At 40.1% G+C, this 21274-nt stretch overlaps 1 protein-coding gene across 1 annotated transcript in view; it reads right to left on the bottom strand.

The window, feature by feature from the left end:
• RAB15 (RAB15, member RAS oncogene family) overlaps positions 1 to 19408 on the bottom strand; it is a 53922-nt gene extending 34514 nt beyond the window's left edge. Inside the window, exon 1 of the mRNA XM_027843716.1 lies at positions 19239 to 19408. Within this exon, the coding sequence (XP_027699517.1) occupies positions 19239 to 19362 (124 nt within the window). The 5' untranslated portion in view covers positions 19363 to 19408. The remainder of the gene's footprint in view (positions 1 to 19238) is intronic.
• Between the last annotated feature and the right edge of the window lie 1866 nt (positions 19409 to 21274).

Raw genomic sequence — 21274 nt, 5'->3', positions numbered from 1 at the left:
TCCATTACCATAAGCCTGCCCCTCCCCTGCCAGGAAATTACTGACTAAATTGTAGCAATTCAGTAACTATACACCAATATGAAAAGGCTGTGTCCTTGAAAATTATGTACTGAAGATAGCTGTAGTAAAGTTACTGGATGAATTTTTAATTTTTTTTTTGTATTTGGAAACTAATAATCCAGCTTATCTTTGAAACAGCAGGGAGGGATTGAATTTGAAGGATAGGAAATTTGGGGTTTTTTTTCTCCTAGCTAAAAAAGACAAAGGATGAAGAAAGAGACCTAGCCAGGCCCAACAAGGACACAGAAGCTTAGTCTCAAGAGTCATTCCAAAGAAGCCTACTGAGTAAGGAAGCTGCAAGTATTGAGGGTATTATCTGTAATGTAAATTTGACACCTTGGTATCTTGATTAAGATGAAAGGCTTTCTTTTTTAATATTAATTAATTTATTTATTTTCAGTTTTCAGGATTCACTTTTATAAGATCTTGAGTTCCAAATTTTCTCCCCCTGCTTCCCCTCCCCCTACCCCAAGATGACATGAAGTACATTCATATTAAACATATTTTCATATTAGTCATGTTGTAAAGACGAATTAGAACCAATGGGAGGAACCACGAGAAAGAAGAAATAAAAACAAGCCAAAAAAAAAGAGCAAATAGTATGCTTCAATCTGCATTCAGACTCCATATTTCTTTCTTTCTCTGGATGTGGTTGGCATTTTTCACCATCAGTCTTTTGGGATTGTCTTAGATCATTGCATTTCTGAGAAGAGCTAAGTCTATCAAAGTTCGTCATCGAATAATGTTGCTGTTACTGTGTACAATGTTTCTCTGGTTCTATTCACTTCACTTAGCATCAGTTCATGTAAGTCTGAGGAAAGGCTTTTCTTTTGGAAGTCTCAAGCACCCCTCTAGCTTGCCCTTCAAAGTTTTTTAAATGAGTAATGAACTTTAACCCCAAAGAGTGATTTGTTCGTGAATGGGGAAAGAAGTTTTGTTTTCTAAGGCTTTTCTAGCAATGTCAAAACAGTTGAACAGAGCTGGAATACTGTTGAGGAGGGGGAGGGAAATTTCTCAAGCCTTGGGTGTTCTGAAATTTATGAAAAGTGCTACAGAAACTGTTATCCCAACATCAAGTATTATTGTTTTAATGGTTTTTTTCCTCCCTTGTTTGAAAATCTATTTGCTGGGGATGAGTCATCTGCTGCTATCCACTAGTGGGAATATTGGTATAAGACTAATTTCCTTTGATCCTCTTTTAATCAAAGTCCCAAACATTAGATTTAATACTTTAGAAGAGGTTTGCTAATTGAATGACTCAACAACCTGTAGCTCCCTATAGCCTAGCAAAAACAGGCTGTTTTGCTGAGTACTCCTGGATGGTGCCTTTGAGTACCAAACTGGTCCTAGATTTAATATAAGGGAACAGCCATCTCCCCCCCCCACCAAAAAAAAGGTAAATGTCCCTGGGGAAATGTTGTTTAAAATTTTATTGGTTCTTCTCCCTCTCACGGCTATGGTTTTTTCTCCATCAGCCATCATCATAAGCCATCATGACTCCACTGCTTTCTCAGCAGGGAACTTCCCACAATGCTCAGGGTTTTCTCACCCCAGGACAAACTGAGAGACTCCAGCCCCTTTCTCCCATTGGTGAATTCTTTTCTGAACCTGCATTCTGGGGAGGGGCCAAGACTGGCCATCCTCCTTTCCACTCTTGGCTATACTTCTGACTCTCAAAAACCCCCACATATTAACCTTTTGGGGGCAGCTAGGTGGCGCAGTGGATAGAGCACAGGCCCTGAATTCAGGAGGACCTGAGTTCAAATCCGACCTCAGACACATAACACTTCCTAGCTGTGTGACCCTGGGCAAGTCACTTAACCCCAAATGCCTCACCAAAAAAAAAAAAACCCACATATACTTCTGACTCTCCAAAATTCACCACCATTCCCACCATCACCACCACACATGCTCCCTTCAACACACCATACACCCTGCCCCCTCCACACACACTTTAGCTTCCTTTTATGTATTGCCTTCCTGTATGGAAACAACAAACGTGAACTGGGCTAGACTTCAAGAAATAGTGGAGGACAGAAGGGCCTGGCTTGCTATGGTCCTCGGGGTCATGAGCAGTCAGACACAACTGAATGACTGAACAACAACATTAGAATGTTAGCTCCTGGAGAATAGGAACTATATTTTTGTTTCCCCAAAACCTAGCACCATGCCTATTCTGAACCCATATAGTATGATTGATGCTCTCCCCCCACCCCCAGCCAGCTGTATATGGATGGCCCTAGTTGTCCCATAGCCCACATGGGCATACCCTGCCTATGGAGGGGTAGTCCATAACTGTGGCCCTGGAATTTTCAGACTGTCTAAAAACTGCTCAAGAAACTTCTTGGAGGTTTTTTGTTGTTTTTGTTTTAATATGGCATACACAGCCCTTAGACCTTTCCAGAATTAGCAATATGAAAAAATGTACCTTAGACAAGGATGGAGCTATACCATTATAAAAAGTTTTAAAAGACAGTTTCCACTCTTGCCCTGGAATTGTGAACTTTCCCTTTCCCTCCATTCCTTCCTCTCTCTGTCTCTCTTTTCCTCCTTCTCCTCTCCCTTTCTCCCTTCCTCCCTTGTGAACCGGAGATACCAGCAGCTCCTGAGTCCCTTAGTAGGGGCTGACTGGATGTAGAAGGAAGTTCCTGCATAGAAAAGGATGACCAATGACAGAAAGACACCAAGTTCTAAAGCCATTCCTGGCCTTACCAATGTGGTGGCCCAGGCAAGGTATGCCAAGCTTATGGCACTAGCAGTAAGAAGCAAAGCCCTGGTACAAAGGGTAGCACCTATGCCTCCACAGCAGGGTGACTGTGGGAACCTGTGAGGGGGGCTGGGGTGATGTTCAAACACTGGCACTGAGGCCCTAGTATGGGGAGGGGGGGAGCATGAGAGTCATTGGCCGAAGACGGTGCAGCAGGCAGTTACACAGGCCACAGCAAAGTTGGCAGTGAAATGCACAATGAAAAAGACAGGCCTATGGTAGCTCTTTCCTTATGGTAATCTGGAACTGACTGGTCCATCCACCTTGTTGCCACCATAATGTGCAGTGGTCGTTGGACTACTTTTCCCCAGAAAAAGTTTAAAGAACCAAAGGGGGGGGTGAGGAGTATGCTTGCTTTCTGGAGAAAGGGGGGAGATCAACCAGCCCTTACAGAATTAGAAGAATTTCCTCAGAAGACTACAATGGGACAAATATTTGGTATCCCCTTCAATCCATCATGGTGTTCTAAAGACGTGGAAGGCCCTGGCTGGTGGGACAGGAAACACTAAGTCATTCAGTCAGTCAACAAGCATTTATTAAACACTCATTATGTGCAAAGCAATGTGCAAAGTGCTGGGGATAGAAAGAAAAGCAGAAAGACTCTCTTAAAGAGCTCACAATCTAATGGGAGGGGGGAATGAGGTGAGACAACATACAAACAACTATGTACAAATAAGTTATTGGGAAAATATTGGAAATAATCAATAGAGAGATGGCACTAGCATCAAGGGGGACCAAGAGGGCAATTCTCAGTATTAACCCTGGCACTGGAATAGAATACATACAAGAGGAGAAGGACCTTTTATTTACCCTTCTACAGATGCCCCGCCACCACCACCAAAATTCTCTCCGAAGTCCTGATATTCTTGGTGTCATTTATTCCAGCTTATGGGTGTCTCTTCATATGAAGAGACTGTCTGTCTGTCTGTCTCTCTCTCTCTTCCCCCCTTCCCCACACTGGTTTAGATAAAGGATTTGGTCTTTCAGAAGAAAGGAAGTAAAATCTAGGATTTCGGTTCTTCTTTCTCCCATATTCGATTGTTCTGGAAGCTATTCCATTCTTTTGATTTTGGTTTTGCTGTCTGTTGTTTTTCATTTACTCCTTCAGTGCTGCCTAAATCAGGGTTCTTGTATCCTTGAGGCCAGGAGTGGCCAGTAACAGCCCTAAAGTCATTTCAGTGGTAGAAAGTCCTCTAGAAGATTTTTAGGACCTTACTACCAAGTGATATGGTATGGTAGGAACAATATCCTAAGCCTTCTCCCCCTATGTTAGGCTAATTTTTCCTTTAAAGGTATTGACAGTGGTAACTAAAAATTGGAAACTGAGGGGATGCCATCAATTGAAGAATGGCTAAACAAGCTGTGGTATATGATTGTAATGGAATATTATTGTGCTAGTGAATTGGACATGCAAGTGAATTGGATTTAAGTGAGGGAGGGCTGTGCAAAGTGTCATGGTCCTCTTTGAGAAGGTAGGACAAACAATATTATTGTGCTATAAGAAAGGACAAGTAAGGGACAGCTAAGTGTCACAGTAGATAGAGCACCAGGTCTGGAGTCAGGACTACCTGTGTGACCCTGGGCTAGTCACTTAACCCCAATTGCCTTAAAGAAAAAAAAGAAAAAAAAAGAAACGACAAGCAAGACAAGCAAGAAGTCAGGAGTACCTATGTGACCCTGGGCAAGTCACTGAACCCCAACTGCCTAAAAAAAGAATAAGAAGAAAAAAAAAAGAAATGACAAGCAAGATGATTTCAGAAAAATCTGGGAAGACTTACGTGAACTGATGCAAAGTGAAGTGAAGAGAACCAAGAGAACACTGTACACAGTAACAGCAATATTGTTCATTGAAGAACTGTGAATGACTTAGCTATTCTCAGTAATATAATGATCCAAGACAATATCAAAAGACTAATGATGAAGCATACTATCCTCTTCCAGAGAAAGAATTGATATTGTTTGAATACCAACTGAAGCAAGCTATTTTTCACTTTCTTTTTTTTTCTTTTATTCAAGTCTTCTTGTACAAAATGACTACTATGGAAATGTTTTACATGATTGCACATGTATTTTTAAAAAGCCCCCCCCCAAAAAAGGTATTGACACTATCCTCAGTATATAATTGACTCAGAGGACTATTGATAGAGTTTCCTGATCACTTGGGCACAAAACAGCCAAGACATAAGCATATAAGAACTCTCCCTCAGGACTCTAATCACATAATAGCAGAATGACCAACACCTACACAGGAGAGCACATTTAGCTGAGTCAAGGCTATATCCTAGATAGACATCCTTTTGCTGCCCTAAATGTCCTTCCCCTGCTATGGCTAAGTAAACCTTTTGTTAACTCCTAGATGGATTATGAGTGTCTCATTCCCTTCCATTTTAGGACCGAAGCTACGCAGAGACTGATCTGAGTCAGGCTCAGGCAAACAGCATCATGTAAGTTGACCATCGTCCATTTTAGGCTAGAATCTAGAGTGTGTAGGGTACATGCAATAATCTGGAAAGGTATACTGAAGCCAAATTGTGATGCGTTTTAGAAGCCAATACAAGTCTGAACAGCTAGGTCCAGTTAGTATAAATCATGAATACCCCCTACATTATTATACATTATTATATATTGTATTACATTATTATTATTATTATTATTATTATTATTGCTATATTATTCAAATTTGCATTACATGTTTCCATTGGGTTGGAACCAATAACCATATTATAACTTCAAATAGTGCACATTCAAATACATTTGACTATATCTTATATTTCTTAAAAAGATATGTGACCAGATCCTATGTCTCTTCTGCCCTTTGTAGCTAAACTCCTTGAAAAGGCCATCTACAATAGATGTCTCCACTTTCTTTCCTCTCACTCTCTTCAATACTGTTTAATCACTCTCTCCTGGTTCTCTTCCTACCTATCTAACCACTCCTCTCTATATTATTTTCTGGATCCTCTTCTAGATCTCACCACGTAACCATAGGTGTCCCTCAGGGTTCTGTCCTGGGCCCTCTTCTCTTCTCCCTCTACATTACTTCAGTTGATGCCTTCAACAGCTCTCAAGGATTTAATTACCATCTCAATGCTAATGATTCTCAGATCTACCTATTGTGTTGCAAACTCTGCTGTCTCTAGTCTCACATCTCCAACTGCCTTTCAGACATGTCAAATTGAATGACATCTTAAACTAAATATGTCCAAAACAGAACTTATCTTTCCCCCTAAACCTTCACACACACACTCACACACACACACACACACACACACACACACACACACACACACCCCTTCCTTATTATTGTAGAGGATAACACCGTCTTCCCAGTCCACCTAGGAGACATCATGGACTCCTCACTATCTCTCACTCCCCTCCCACATCCACTCTGCTGTGAGCCCTTTCTCACCTCTGACACTGCCATCGCTCTAGTGACGGCCCTCATCACCTCAGGCCTGGATTATTGCAACAGCCTGCTGGTGGATCCGCCTGCCTCCAGTCTCTCCCCACTCTAATTCATCCTCCTTTTGGTCATCAAAGTGATATTCCTCAAGTGTATGTCTGATCATGTCACCCCATCACTGCCCCCACTCAATAAACTCCACTGGCATCCTTATTGCATCCTATTGCCTCCAAGGTCAAATACAAAATGCTGTATTTGGCATTCAAAGTTCTTCATAACCTAGCTCCCTCATACCTCTCAAGCCTTCTTATGCCTTACTCCTCCACATGTACACTTCAATCCAGTGACACTGGCCTCCTTGGTGTTCCACAAACAAGACACTCCATGTCTTATCTCCAGTTCCAGGCATTTTTTTCTGGCTGTCCCCCATGCCTGGAACACTCTCTTTCCTTCACTCTGACTACTAACTTCTCTGGTTTCCTTTAAATTCCAATTAAAATCCCACTTTCTTCAGGAAGCTTTCCCCAATCCCTCTTAATTCTAGTGTCTTCCTTCTGTTAGTTATTTCCTATTTATCCTGGATATAGCTTGTTTTGTATATATTTGTTTGCATGTTGTCTCTCCCCATTAGTGTGTAACCTCCTTGAGGGCAGGGACTATCTTTAGCCTCTTTTCTGTATCCTCAGCACTTAGCACAGTGCCTTGCACATGGTTGGCCCTTAATAAATGTTTATTGATTGATTAGTTGGTTGACCATTTTAGGTGATTCGTTATTCACACTAAATTGGGATCTGGAGATTTTTGAGCAAGGGAGCGACATGGTTAAATTTGTGCTTTAGGAATATCCATTTGACATCTGTGTGGAGGACAGAGTAGCACCTAGGACACCAATTAGGAGGCTATTGCAACAGTCCAAGTGAGAAGTGATGAAGATTTGAATTAAAGTGGTAGTAGTGTGAGTAAAGAGAAACATAGTGATATAAAAGACATTGTGGAGGGTAGGAACAAGATTCGGCATGTAATTGAATGTGCTATGAGAAGAAAAAGCTTTGTGATCCATCTGCATTTGGGCACTGACTGTTCCTCATACTCACACATCCCTCCATCTCCCAAGTCTGTGCCTCTGTACTGTCTGACAGCCATGCTTGGGATGCTTTCCTTCTTCACCTCCCCCTCCTGGCTTCCCTGTCTTTCTTCAAGACTCAGCTCAAATAATCCCTTTAGCAGGACTCACTTGTCCCTAGAAAAGTGAGAAATCAAGGCTAATAGTAAGGTTGTAAACCTATAAACCTGAATTATCAGTAAGCATGGTGACACCATAGACTGAAACAGCTAAATTCAAAAAGAGGGAGGATGATGTTGAATTTGAAATCCAGTTTGAAATATCCAATAGACCAGAGCTAGATAGGTAGAGCTGGGAGTCATGAAGAGAAGGAAGAGGAGGAGGAGAAGGAAGATGAAAAGGAAGAGGAAGAGAAGAAGAAGGAGGAGGAGGAAAAGAAGAAGGAGGAGAAGAAAGTGAAGGAGGAGGAGGAGGGAGAGATGAGGTCAGTGAGAAAGTGTGGAGAAAGGAGGGGATATCGAGAGCCAGTTAAAATTTTCCTAGTCATGTATAAGGTAACTACACATTTAGATAGAGAGTAGTGGTGGTATTGGTATATGTAGAATGAGATAAGGAGCAATAGTTTTAAGGACAAGAAAGAGGAAGGTTCAGGAACTATAGTTAGGGAGGAAGGATTTTGATTAAAGAAATGATCAACTCCAGAAGGTCCTGCTCAGTCCCTTTCTCAGGATGCTCATATATTCTATATGGTGAGAGGAAACATGACATATGGAAAAGAGTGCTGGTCTTTGAATTGGGAGGGCTCTGGAATCAAATACCACCTGAAACACATATTTGTTATATTCACTTAAGCTCTTTTACCCTCTCTTTCATGATTAGTAAAATGGGGATAATAATATTTGTAATTCCTACCTCACGAGGCTTAATGGAATGAAATAATTCAACTATCATCTCTATGCAGATGATTTCCCAGATATGTCTATATGTGTATGTATATGTGTATAAATTAGATATAGATATATAGATGATGGAGCAGCAAGTGACACAGTGGATACAGTGTCAGGCCTGAAATCAGGAAGACTCATCTTCCTGAGTTCAAATCCAGCTTCAGATACTTACTAACTGTGTGACCCTGGGCAAGTCACTTAATCCTCTTTGCCCTAGTTTTCCATCTGTAAAATGAGCTGAAGAAGGAAATGGCAAACCACTACAATATTTTTGACAAGAAAACCATAAACGGGTCATGAAGACATGAGTGAAATGACTAAACAACAACAAAAATATAGATGATATAGATAAATCTTTCTCCTGAGCTACAGTCCCACATTATCAACTGCTTTTTGGAAGTCTCAAATTGGATATCCTTTGGCAGGTCAAACTCAACATACCCAAAATAGAACTCATTATCCCCTCCACCAATGTCTTCTCCATTTCCCAACTTTCCTAAGCTCACAAACTTAGTATTATCCTCAACGCTTTTCTTGCACTCATCCCCATATCCAATCTACTGCCAACTCTCATTGTTTCTACCTTTACATCTCTTGACCCCTTCTCTCTACTCACACAGCCACCCCTGTGATGCAGACTTTCATCATCTCATTCTGGAACTATTCTTAATAACGTTCTGGCTGGACTCCCTGCCTCAAGTCCTTCCTCCCTCTAATCCACCCTCCACTGAGCTGCCAAAGTGTTTTTCCTAAAGTACAGGTCTGACCTCATCACCTTCCCTACTCAATAAATTCTATTGTCTCTCTCTCACCTCCAGGATCCAATGTAAAAATCCTCTGTTTGGCATTTAAAACCTTTGCCACTTGGCCCCTCCCTATCATGCTTTTCTTCTTATGTTTTACTCCCATCCACAAGCTTTGTGATCCATCTACATTTGGGCACTGACTGTTCCTCATACTCACACAGCCCTCCATCTCCCAAGTCTGTGCCTCTGTACTGGCTGACAGCCATGCTTGGGATGCTTTCCTTCTTCACCTCCCCTTCCTGGCTTCCCTGTCTTTCTTCAAGACTCAGCTCAAATCCTCCCTTTAGCAGAAGGACTCACTTATCCCTAGAAAGTTAATAGCTCCATGCTTTTGGCATCAGCTAATGCATAAAGGTCAGACCTAATCTAGAGAACTGTAGCTTCTAGATTACTTAAATGTTTGATGACAGTGTTTTGTTGCAAGTCTGCATCTGTCCTTTATACTCTACCTATCCACTTAGCCATTTCTTTTCTCACTCCCAAGTGAGAAAGCAGGCCTTGGAGACCACGGATCCTTTTTCCAGAAACTTATCTTGTTACTTGAGCATACCCCCCAAGAGGAATAGCAGTCTAAAAATTGATGAAGGGGATGGTTTCAGAAAAACCTAGGAAGTCATATGAACTGATGCAAAGTGAAGTGAGCAGAACCAGGAGAACATTGTACATATTAGTAGCAATAGTGTGATGATCAGCTGTGAAAGACTTAGCTACTCTGGTACAAGACACTTCCAAAGGACCCATGATGAAAAATGCTATGTATTTCCAGAGAAAGAACTGATGAATTCTGAGGGCAGATTGAAGCATACTTTTTTCATTTTATTTTTCTTGGGGTGTGTGTGTGTGTGTTTTCTTTTGCAACATGTATAATATAGAAATATGTTCTGCATGATTTCACATATATAATTGATATCACATTGCTTACCTTCATAAGGGATGGAGAAGGGGCAGGAGAAAGGGAGATAATTTGGAATTCAAAATTTTAAAGATGAATGTTAAAAAATTTTAATGTAATTAGGAAAAATTAACAAAATAATTTTTTAAAAAGAGGAATAAAATAAAAATAAAGAGGAATAAAAAAAAGAGAAATCATGGCCTGAAAATGCCTCTGCCTCTAGATTTCATATATATATTTTCTAGTCGTTGAGGCGCTATACTATCAACTAAGCAGTGACCTAGTCCAACATTGCTTGGCTAGTGATATCCAAGGAGATTTCCTTCTAGCCAAAGAAAAGACTGAGAGATTTCTGCTTCTTCAACACCAAGCCCAAGCAATGGGAGATGATGCAAAGAAGCAGTCTGAATAAGGGCTGTGTGGGAAAACTATTCTATTTTCCAAAACCAGCAGATAAGCTTATCCAGTAAACTGGTATCCCAGTTAACAACAATAAACACTTATGAAGCATTTACCATGTGCCAGGCATTGCTAAGATTTGAGAGAGAGGAGGCTGTGGACAAAACTACAGACTCAAGAACAGTAGGAATTTTCTTTACCTTCTATATCCACAGGAGTTAAGAGAGAGCAAAGCACTTTCTTGGGGGGAAGCTGGGGAGGGGAGAGAGAGAAGAAAATGTTCTATCCTTACTACCGTCATGGCACCATAACCTTGTCCTATTAGTACTACCAGGAAGCTCACCCCTTTTTTCCTATAGTCTATTTAAAGAGGTATGTCTTGACAATGATTTAAAAAAAATTAATTCTCAGGGATGAATCTTTCCCACCCACATCCTCTGGACCAGATAAATATTCTTGAGACTTCCATTCTCCTTATCCTCCTTCAAAATAGACTGCTTCAGTCTTTTTGCCAAATACCTAGGCAAGCTAGCTACTACTGTGTGTCACTTTCACACTCATACTCCCTTTTAGAGTCTCACCCTGTCTGATTTTAACAGAGAGTAGAACCAAAATGTCAGTTTCAAAAAATTAAAAAAGACAATTTATAACAAAAGAAGAAGAAACAAAGAATATTATTAGGAACTATTTTTGCTGAGTTTTTGGGAAGTGAGGGGGTGAGGAGGACTAGGTATCGCTATCTTGCCCAAGCTGGAACTGCAGAGGCCACTCATGGGCCTGATCCCACCAATGATTTGTTATTAACCTGCTATTTCTGACCTGGGCCAGTTCACCAGCAGCTAACCATATGGTATAGACACCTGACTGGCTTTAGCTTACTGCAGTTCGGAACTCCAAAGTTCAAGCAATCCATAAGCCTCAGCCTCTCCAGCAGCAGGGATTATAGTCATGCATACATGCCCAGCTATTTTGCTGAATATTATGCCAACAAATCTGACAATTTAAATGAAATGGATAAATATTTTTTTTAAAAAGCAAACTACCCAGATTATTAGAACAAATAGAGAATAAATATTAATTTCAGAAAAAGAAATTGAATAAGACATAAATGAACTGCCAAAGGGAAAAAAAACCAGAACCAGATGAATTTACAAGTGAATTTGACCAAATATTCAAAGAAAAATTAATTTCAATATTACACAAACTGTTGCAAAAACAGGAAAATAAAAGATCCTAACAAATTCCTTCTATAAACAAATATGGTCTTGATATTTAAACCAAGGAGGAGCAAATCAGAAAAAGAAAAATATAAACCAATATCTCTAATGAATATTAACAGAAATAAGATATAAGAAATAAGTCATTTAAATAAGATATTAGCAAAGAGGTCACAGCAACACATGAAAGAAGTTGTGTATTATAACCAGGTAGAATTATACCAGGAATACAAAGTTGGTTAAATATTTTTAAAACTATAAATGGAATAATATATTAATAACCAAAATAATCAAAACCACATAATTATATTAATAATGAAAAAAAGACAAAACATAATACTCATTTTTGTTCAAAATACCAAAATGCATAGGAATAAATAGATCTTGACTTAATATGACAAATACTATTTACTTAAAACCAAGAGCTAGTGTTATATGTAATGCAGATAAACTAAAGGCCTTTTCAATATGATCAGAGATGTCCATTATTATTGAACATAGTGATAGAAATGCTAGCTATAGCAGTAAAATAAAAGAAATTGAGGTTTTGCATTTTACAGATGACATAATGGTCTAAAATTGACTGAAAAAATAATTTCATCAAAGTAGCAAGATATAAAAGAAATCCAAAGAAATCATCAGTCTTTCTAAATATTACCAACTAAAACCAGCAGGAAAAATGTTAAAGAAAAATTCAATTCAAAATATCTACCAGATATCACTTAATCCCCATTGCCTCAAAAAAAAAAAAAAAAAGAAAGAAGAAAATATCTACCAGATATATGAAATATTTAGGAGTCTACCTACTAAAACAGTTACGAATACAACAACACCCTGTTCAGAAAAAAAAAGGCAAACCTCAATAATTAAAGTGCTATTAATTGCTTACAGCTTGGGTATGACAAAATTAAAAAATAGCAATACTACTTAAATTTACTTATTAAGTGCTATGTCAATTAGAGGAGGCAGCTAAGTAGCTCAGTGGATAGAGTGCTGGGCCTGGAGTCAGGAAAACCTGACTTCAAATCCAGCCTCAGCTTACTTACTAGCTTTGGGACCCTAAGCAAGTCATTTAACCTCTGCTTGAGGAGAAGGAAATGTTAAACCACTCCAATACCCTTGCCAAGAAAACCCCATGGACAGTAGGGTCCATGGGGTCATGAAGAGTTGGACATGACTCAACAACAACAACAAATGTTAATTAAATTTAAGTTTATCGCAGGGTTATTTTGTACAGCTAGAAAAAATAATAAAATTCATCTGGGCAAACAAATGAAGAATCTCCTATGAAAAAAAGTTGGAGAGAAGGGAATCTTAAAATACCAGAACTCAAACTCTACTACAAAGCAATAATCATTAACTATTTGATACTAGTTTAAAGTTTTGTTTTGTAACTCTAAGGTACCACCTCATACCTATCAGATTGGCTAACATGACAAAAAAGGAAAATGATAAATGTTGGAGAAGATGTAGGAAAACTGGAACACTAATACATTGTTGGTAGAGTTGTGAACTGATCCAACCATTTTGGAGAGCAATTTGGAACTATAGCCCAAAGGGCTATAAAAATGTGCATACCCTTTGACCCAGCAATAACGCTACTATGGCTATATCCCAAAGAGATCATAAAAAAGGGGAGAGGACCCACATGTACAAAAATATTTATAGCAAGTATTTTTGTGGTGGCAAAGAATTAGAAATTGAGGGGATGTGTATCAATTGGGGAATGGCTGAATAAGTTGTGGTTTATGAATGTAATGGAATACTATTGTGCTACAAGAAATGATGAGCAAGCAGACTTCAGAAAAACTTGGAAAGACTTGTATAAACTGATGCTGAGTGAAGTGAGCAGAACCGGGAAAACATTGTATACAGTAACAGCAACATTGTGCAATGACCAACTTTGATAGACTTAGCTCTTCTCAGCAATACAATGATCTAAGACAATTCCAAAAGACTCATGAAAATGCTATCTACATCCAAAGAAATAATTATGGAGTCTGAATGCAAATCGAAGCATAATATTTTCTCTCTTTTTTTTGTTTTTTTTTTCTTTCTTGTGGTTTTTCCTTTTTGTTCTGATTCTTTTTTCACAACATGACTAATGTGGAAATATGTTTAATATGATTGTACATGCACAACCTATATCAGATTGCATGTTGTCTTCAGGAGGGGAAAGAAGAGGGAGGGAGAAAAAAATTTGGAACTCAAAATCTTATAAAAGTGACAGTTGAAAATAAATAAAATAGAAAGGAAGGAAACAGTAAATAATGAGAGAATTGAAATTTTTTTTAAAAAGTTTTGTTTTTTTAAAGATCAGACCAAGATCCAAAAGCAATAGAATATCATAGCATAGTGTTTAAAAAAATCAAAGGGCCCCAAATATTGAAGTTTAGGATCTACTATTTTAAAAAACTGCTTGGAAAACAGGGAAGTTTTCTATCAGAAATTAAGACTAGATCAACATCTCACACTATATACTAAAACAAGTTACAAATGGATATATAACCTAAATATAAAGGATTGGGTCAAATATAATTAGAGAATTAGAGAAGAAGAATTAGACTATGAATTGGGAAAGAATTCTTGACTCAACAGAGAGGATCATAGGAGGTTAGATCCACAATTTTTAATACAAGGTTTTATACAAGCTAAACCAATTAAGACATAATTAACTAAAGAAAAAAATCATTAGCAATTATCTCCAATAAAGGTTTTATATCCACAGTATATAAGGAATGGATTAAAATATATAAAAAGAAGATCTATTTCCCAATAGATAAATGGTCATTGGAAAAGAACAGGCAGTTATCTCATTATCTTTTTCCAAAAAAAATCCTCCCTTCTTTCTTTCTAATTTTTGGTTAGGGCACCACTATCCTCTCAGTCATACAGATATACGATCTAGGTGTCATCTTCAACTTCTCACTCTAGGCTCCACCATTTCCAATTGGTTGGATTGGATGTGTAACAACTGCCCTACACACCCCCTTCTTTCCCCTGACACTGCCACCACCCTGGTACAGGACCTTATCATTTCACACCTAGACTATTGAAATAGTCTCCGATGCTTTACGATGTTTTCAGAAAACCTGGAAAGACTTATATGAACTGATGCAAAGTGAAGTGAGTAGAACCAGAAGTACATTGAACACAGTAATAGCAATATGGTATGATTATCAAGTGTAAATGACCTAGCTCTTCTCAGCAATACAAAGATTCAAGACAATTCCGAAGGACTTATGATGAAAAATGCTATCCGCCTCCAGAAAAAGAACTGATGGAGTCTGAATACTGATTGAAGCATACTATTTTTTACTTTCTTTTTTTTCATGATTGTGTATATGTTTTCTTTTGCAAGATGGCTAATATAGAAATATGTTTTGCATGATTGCACATCTATAACCTATATCAAATTGCCTGCCATCTCTGGGAGAGGAGAGAAGAGGGAGGGAAGGAAAAAAAGAGAATTCAGAACTTAGAATAAGAAAAAATTTTAAATTGTTTTTATGTATAATTGGAAAATAGATTACATATACCATCTATCTATCTATCTATCTATGTGTATGTGTGTGTGAAAATATATATATGAAAACAAATAACCTGCTAGTTGGTTTCCCTCCCTCAAGTCTCTGCCCACTCTAGTCCATCCTCCACTTAGTTGTTAAATCAAGCTTCCTAAAGCACAGGTCTGAACATAACACCCCCCTATTCAATAAGTTCCAGTGGCTCCTTATCACTTCCCAAAATCAAATATAAAATTCTTTGTTTGGCTTTAAAGTCTCTCATAACCTTGTGCCTTCCTCCCTTTCAAGTCTTCTTATACCTTACTCCAGCATCTATGTACTCTGCACATCCAATGACACTACCCATTTTGCCGTTCCTAGAATACAATACCCACCTCCCTATACTAAATGTTTTCACTGCCTGTCTCCTGTAACTGGAACACTCTCTCTCCTTATCTTAACTTTCAGGATTCCCTGGCTTCCATCAAGTCCCAGTCAGAGTCCTACCTTCTGCAAGAAGGCTTTCTCAGTCCTCCTTAATACAGTGCCTTCCCTCTGAGATTATTTCCAATATAGTCTGTATATATCTTATTTATATATAGCTGTTTGTAAGTTGTCTCCTCCATTAGGCTGTGAATTCTTTGAAATCAGAGGCTTTTTTTTAAACTTTCTTTGTTTAAACTTTTCAAAGTTTAAACTTTCCTCAGTGCCTGGTATAGTTCCTGACAAATAGTAGGAGCTTCATAAATGCTTGTTAACTTATCAAAAAAAGAAATCCAAGCTATTGACAGTCATATGAAAAATATGTTCTGAATCACTAATAAATGAAATGCAAATTTAAAACAGCTCTGAGGGTTCTACCTCCCACCCACCGGATTGGCAAAGATAACAAAAAAGGAAAATGTCAATTGTTGGAAAGGCTGTGGGAGGACAGGCACATTGATGCAGTATTGGTGAAGCTGTGAATTGATTCAGCCATTCTGGAAAGTAATTCAGAACTATATCCAAAAAGTCTCTAAACTGTCCCTAAAGTTTGACTCAGTCATATCACTATATACCTATATACCATATTGCATATACCCTCCAAACAGATCAAAGACAGAGGAAAGGGACCCATGTGTACAAAAATATTCACAGCAGCACTTTTTGTTATAACAAAACCTGAAGATGTCCATCAGTTGGGGAATAGATGAACAAATTATGGCATATGAAGGTAATAGAATATTATGGTGCTATAAAAGGGAATGATACAGAGAAGTGAGGTGAGGGGAGGCTAAGAATAGGAACTTGTAATTTCATTGGTTTAGGGAATTCCTGGTTGAGTGAACTCCTTGTACCAATGCAGGCTAGTAGCTTTTCTGAAGCTTAGTCTTAGAGAGCTAGATTACTATTAGATTACTCGGACAGCTTAGATTACTACGAGGTTAAGTGACTTGCCTAGGGAGTCGGTATGAGTCAGAGGCAGTACTTGAACCCAGGGTTTCTTGACTTCAAAGCCAACTCTCTATCCAACATTCAAACATCATGCTGTGTCTTCTCTAATGAATGGGAAAGAGGGAAAGAAGAGGAGAGGAGAGTGGGGAGAGAGGAAGAGATGGGAGGAGAGAGGAAGAAATCAGTGAAACATTTTAAAAAAACTTCACAGAAGAGAACAGAATAGCTTTAACACTAATATCTTACGTTTTTTATATCCTTTTGTTTTTAAAGCTGTTTAGAGATTTGGGATTTCATATACAGTCCTCTTTTTCTTGTTCTTTAATGTATAAGGAAATGTTCATGTTGGTGGTGTTTGTCAAGGTCAGAATAACGAAAATTTTTTTAAAAAAATTTTAATAACACGTATGCCCTGGAATTCAAACTCTCTCCTTTGTCTCATCCTAGTTCCACGTTCCATCACTACTTTCCAAGTCTTCCAATCCAATCTTTCAGGTGACTGTACCATTCCCTCAAGCTTTTGTACCATAATATATCTCTTCTCCCTTTCATAGCCAAAGGACTGGGAAAAGTTTTCTACATTCATTGCCTTTACTTCTCCCAATCATCATTCCTCAACCCCTGGTTCCAAACCAGTGTTCTCTCCCAGGATACCAATAATATCTGTCTTAAATGCAACCTTTTCTCAGTCCTTACCCTACTATACCTTACTGAGCTGACTACCATTGCCTACTGAATACTCTCTCTTTTCTGTGTTGTCGTGACATTATTCTCTCTTGACTCATCTCTTGCCTATTTGGCAGTTCATATTCAGTTCCCTTTGCTGGTTGCACCAACAGTATCTCACCTCATAATTGTGAATGTCTCCCAAGGCTCTGTCCTGGGCCCTCTTCTCTTCTCTATATACCTTCTCAGTGATCTCCTCAGCTCCTGTGGATTCAAATATCATCTCTATGCAGATGACTCCCAGATTTGTATATCCAGCACCAATCTCCGTCTTGTTCTCCAATCTCACATCAATATTAGTGTTGCCAGGTAGACATTTTGAAATGGATGTCCTGCAGATATCTCAGATATATCCAAAACAACTCATCTTTCCCCAAACACACGCCTCTTTCTAACTTTCCTCTTTCTGTTGAGTTCACCACAATCCTTCCAGTCACCCAGATTTGAAACTCGAAGTCATCCATGCTTCTTCACATCCCTTCACTCTGCTCAACCTTCAAATAGTTGCCAAATATTATCAATTCTGCCTCCACAATAAATCTTAAATTTAACCCTTTCTCACATGGCCTGCACTCTACTTCAAGTCATTATCACCTCTTGCCCATACTATTGGTCTCCTTGATTCAAGCTTCTAGGTGGCACAGTGGTTCTAGAGTCAGAAAGACATGAGTTCAAATCCAGTCTCAGATACTAAGGGACCCTTGGGCAAATCACTTAGCCTCTGTCTGCCTCAGTTTCCTCATCTGTAAAATGGTGATAAAAATAGCACCTACCTCCAGGGGCTGTTTTGAGGATCAAATGAAATAATATTTATAAAGCACCTATCACATAATAGGTGCTTAATAAATACTTGTTTCATTCCTTCCCTCTCCACTCCATCCTCCACATAGCTGCCAAAGTGATATTCCTACAGCACAGGTCTGACCATGTCATTTTCCTGCCCAGAAAGGCTCCAGTGGTTCCCTGTTGCCTCTAGGTTAAAATACAAATGTCTGTTTGGCATTTAGAACCCTTTACAATCTGGCGCCAGGCACATTACTCATCACTCCCCCATTCATTTAAGGTCTGTTCCAACGAAACTGGCCTACTTGCTATTCCTCACAAATAATACTCCATTTCCCCTTTTCCTGCCTCTGCATAGGCTATCCTCAATGCCTGAAATGCACTCCTCCTCACCTCTTAGAATCCCTAGCTTCCTTCAAAGCTCAGTTCATGTATCACCTCCTACATGAGGCTTTCTTTCCTAATATCCCCAACTGTTCATGCCCCCTCTCCCATTACTTTGTATTTATTTTCCATATATTTTGTATATGTACAGGTTGTTTCCTTGTGGTAGAAAATGAAATCCTTGAGGGAAGGGACAGTTTTGTTATTTTGCTTTGTATACCCAGGGCCTCCTTTTAAAGTGCATTGGTATATAGTAGGCACTTATGAAATGCTTGTTGATTGATTCTCAGTAAATCATTCAAGCATTGGATATCCCACCCCCTCCCAACGACCCAAAGTCTCAAACTGAGCAGTAGCATCTTTTTCGCCCTTGGTCCAGTCTGCAGAAAAACATTCTCTCTACATTGGGAATGCCACTATGGGGGATATAAAGTTCAGGGCCCTATAAATTGCAGGCCATCTGTGGGAAACGGGAAGATATATACTAACTCTCTTCTATTCTCTTGGGTTCATCACATCATTGCTTGTTTCTCTACAGCAGCCTAGCTAGGGAAACACAGTCAGATTCACCAGCCCCTAATTTCCATTACTGAAGCATTTATTTCCTCAACCTCCAGCCTTCCAGGCTTAGAAGGGTTTGATCGCCGCTGACCACGGGGAGGGGGAAGGAGAGGAAGAGCCTACCCAGCTTTCCATCCATTCATTCGGATGAAGCGCTTCCTGGGCTACCCAGCAGAGGGAGCAGCCCCCTTGTCGCCCCTCCTGGGGGGCAGTCTGCCCCAACTGGGGCTCTGCTGCCCCTGCCATACGCTCCCACTCTTGCTCGCTCTCCCACAGCCGCCGCCCCTTACCGATGGTGGAGATGTGGGAGGAGTGGAACTCGTTGTCCGTGAAGCGGCACAGAAGGCAGGTCTTGCCGACCCCGGAATCCCCGATCAGAAGCAGCCGGAAAAGCACATCGTACTGCTTCGCCATGGCTGGGGCAGGGGGGCTACGGGGCGGCCCCGGGAGGGGAGGGGAGGGGAGGTGGACCGGTCAGGGAAAGCAGGTTAGCCCTGCTCTGCTGGGGCTGCTCCCGCCGCAGGCGCAGGCAGCATCGTGGCCGGCGCCCCGGGAGGATGCTTGCAGCTGCGGGCCGGGGCTGTCCTGACCCTGGGGGCCGGGGCTCTCCGCCTGGGCTCCGTGCTTCTCGGGGTGCCTCTCTCCTAGCTCCCCTCGATGCAAGAGAATGAAGCCCGCTAAAAGACCACGGCCAGAGCTCCACGCTCTCAACGCTGGCCGTGGGAGGAGAAATGCTTGCCTGCCTGTCTGCCTGGCGCGGCGGTAGATGCAGCAGCAGGAGAGGCAGCGGCAGCAGCTCCTGCCCGCCCCTTCCTCCTCTTCGCCCCTAGGAGAGGGGGCGGGGGAGCTGAGAGAGTGGCGGGCTGGGACTGGGAGAAATGAAGCGACCGTGCAGAGGGGCTCAGGTTGGATGGGAGTGGGGTGAAGAGGGAGCTAAGAAGGAAGGTGGCGTGCAGATTCACAGAATGAAGGCACCCACTGCTGCCGGCGCACCACCCCTCTGCTGTTTTGGAGACTCCAGGGGAAGCGCATTTTTGAAGAAATGATGAGAGCACCAAGGAAGATGCAGATGTGGGATTGGGTTTGGGGACCTTGGGCTTGGGGACCTCTGGTTCTTACCAAATGCTGCTTTACATTTTCATCAACCCTCTTCCACCACCTACCTTCATTTCAACTTTACTAACCCTACTGGGACTGAAACCAATCTGCAAGAATCTGGCCTTTCAGCCATCTGCCCACATGGCTTGAGCAGGTATGCAGGGTTTCATCCTTATTCGGATGACATTGTGGATTCCAACCATGGCTTATTTGGGTTCATATCTGGTTATCAAAGGCTATGGAAAAATCCAAATGCTGCTACTGGTGTTTAATACAACCTCTGACTCTTTCTATGCTACATTAATTCCATGTTTAAAATAGGAAGGATGCTGCTCATTGCTCCACAAGAGTGATAGATACTCATAAAACTCTGCAATTGAAAAATGCTATGGAGCTGTTTTATTGATAACTGTCTCTATTAGTTGCTTAGGAAGGCAAGTGTACTTATTTCAGGTTTGCAGTCAGTGTATTGGCCACCCCTGTTCCCCTCCAATGGCAGAAAAGAGTGAATTGCCTCCCTGAAGACATAATTTAGCAAGAAGGAATGACTTGGGCACTTAGAAGATTGAAATATATGTTCCAGAAACTGATTTTTCCCAGAAACCTGTACTAGAGGAAAACAGGTCTAACTTATCAAACAAGAGAGGAATCTACCTAGTTATACAGTTGGAAGAGACCTCAAGAGCCATCTAATCCACCCATTAAAAAGAATCCCTCTATAAAACATCCAACAAATGGCCATCTAGCTTTTGTATAAATGCTTCCTATGATGAAGGGGAACCCATTGCCTTCCAAGGCAACTCATTCTACTTTTGGATACATCTAATTGCTTGAAAGATTTTTCTTCAGTCAAGCCTAAATTGGTCTTTGCAACATTTGCCCTTTGCTCCTAGTTCTCTTTTGGGGTTAAGCTGAACAAATATTATTCCTTTTCCAAGTGACAGCCCTTTAAATACTTGAAAACCATTTTTTGTTCCCTCTAAATCTTTCTTTCTCCAGGCTAAATATCTCTAGTTCCTTAAATGAAAGAACCCTTTCAATTAGTCATTTTGGATAGAATATTTTGTGTTGACATGAAACTCTGTTTTAGATTTAAAATAAATCCATCCCACTTCAGATTAATCCCACTAATTCCTGTGTTCTTATTAGAAATTCTGTATAAAATTTCATGACTCTCACATGCTGATTTTCTCTAGCCCACATAATCTCAAATCTGTTAACGTTTCAC

This window comes from Vombatus ursinus, unplaced genomic scaffold (assembly GCF_900497805.2).
Source record: "Vombatus ursinus unplaced genomic scaffold, bare-nosed wombat genome assembly UNPS02014926.1, whole genome shotgun sequence".
Taxonomy (NCBI): Eukaryota; Metazoa; Chordata; class Mammalia; order Diprotodontia; family Vombatidae; genus Vombatus; species Vombatus ursinus.
The sequence above is the reverse complement of the archived record's forward strand: the minus strand, read 5'-3'. Positions and strand labels throughout refer to the sequence as shown.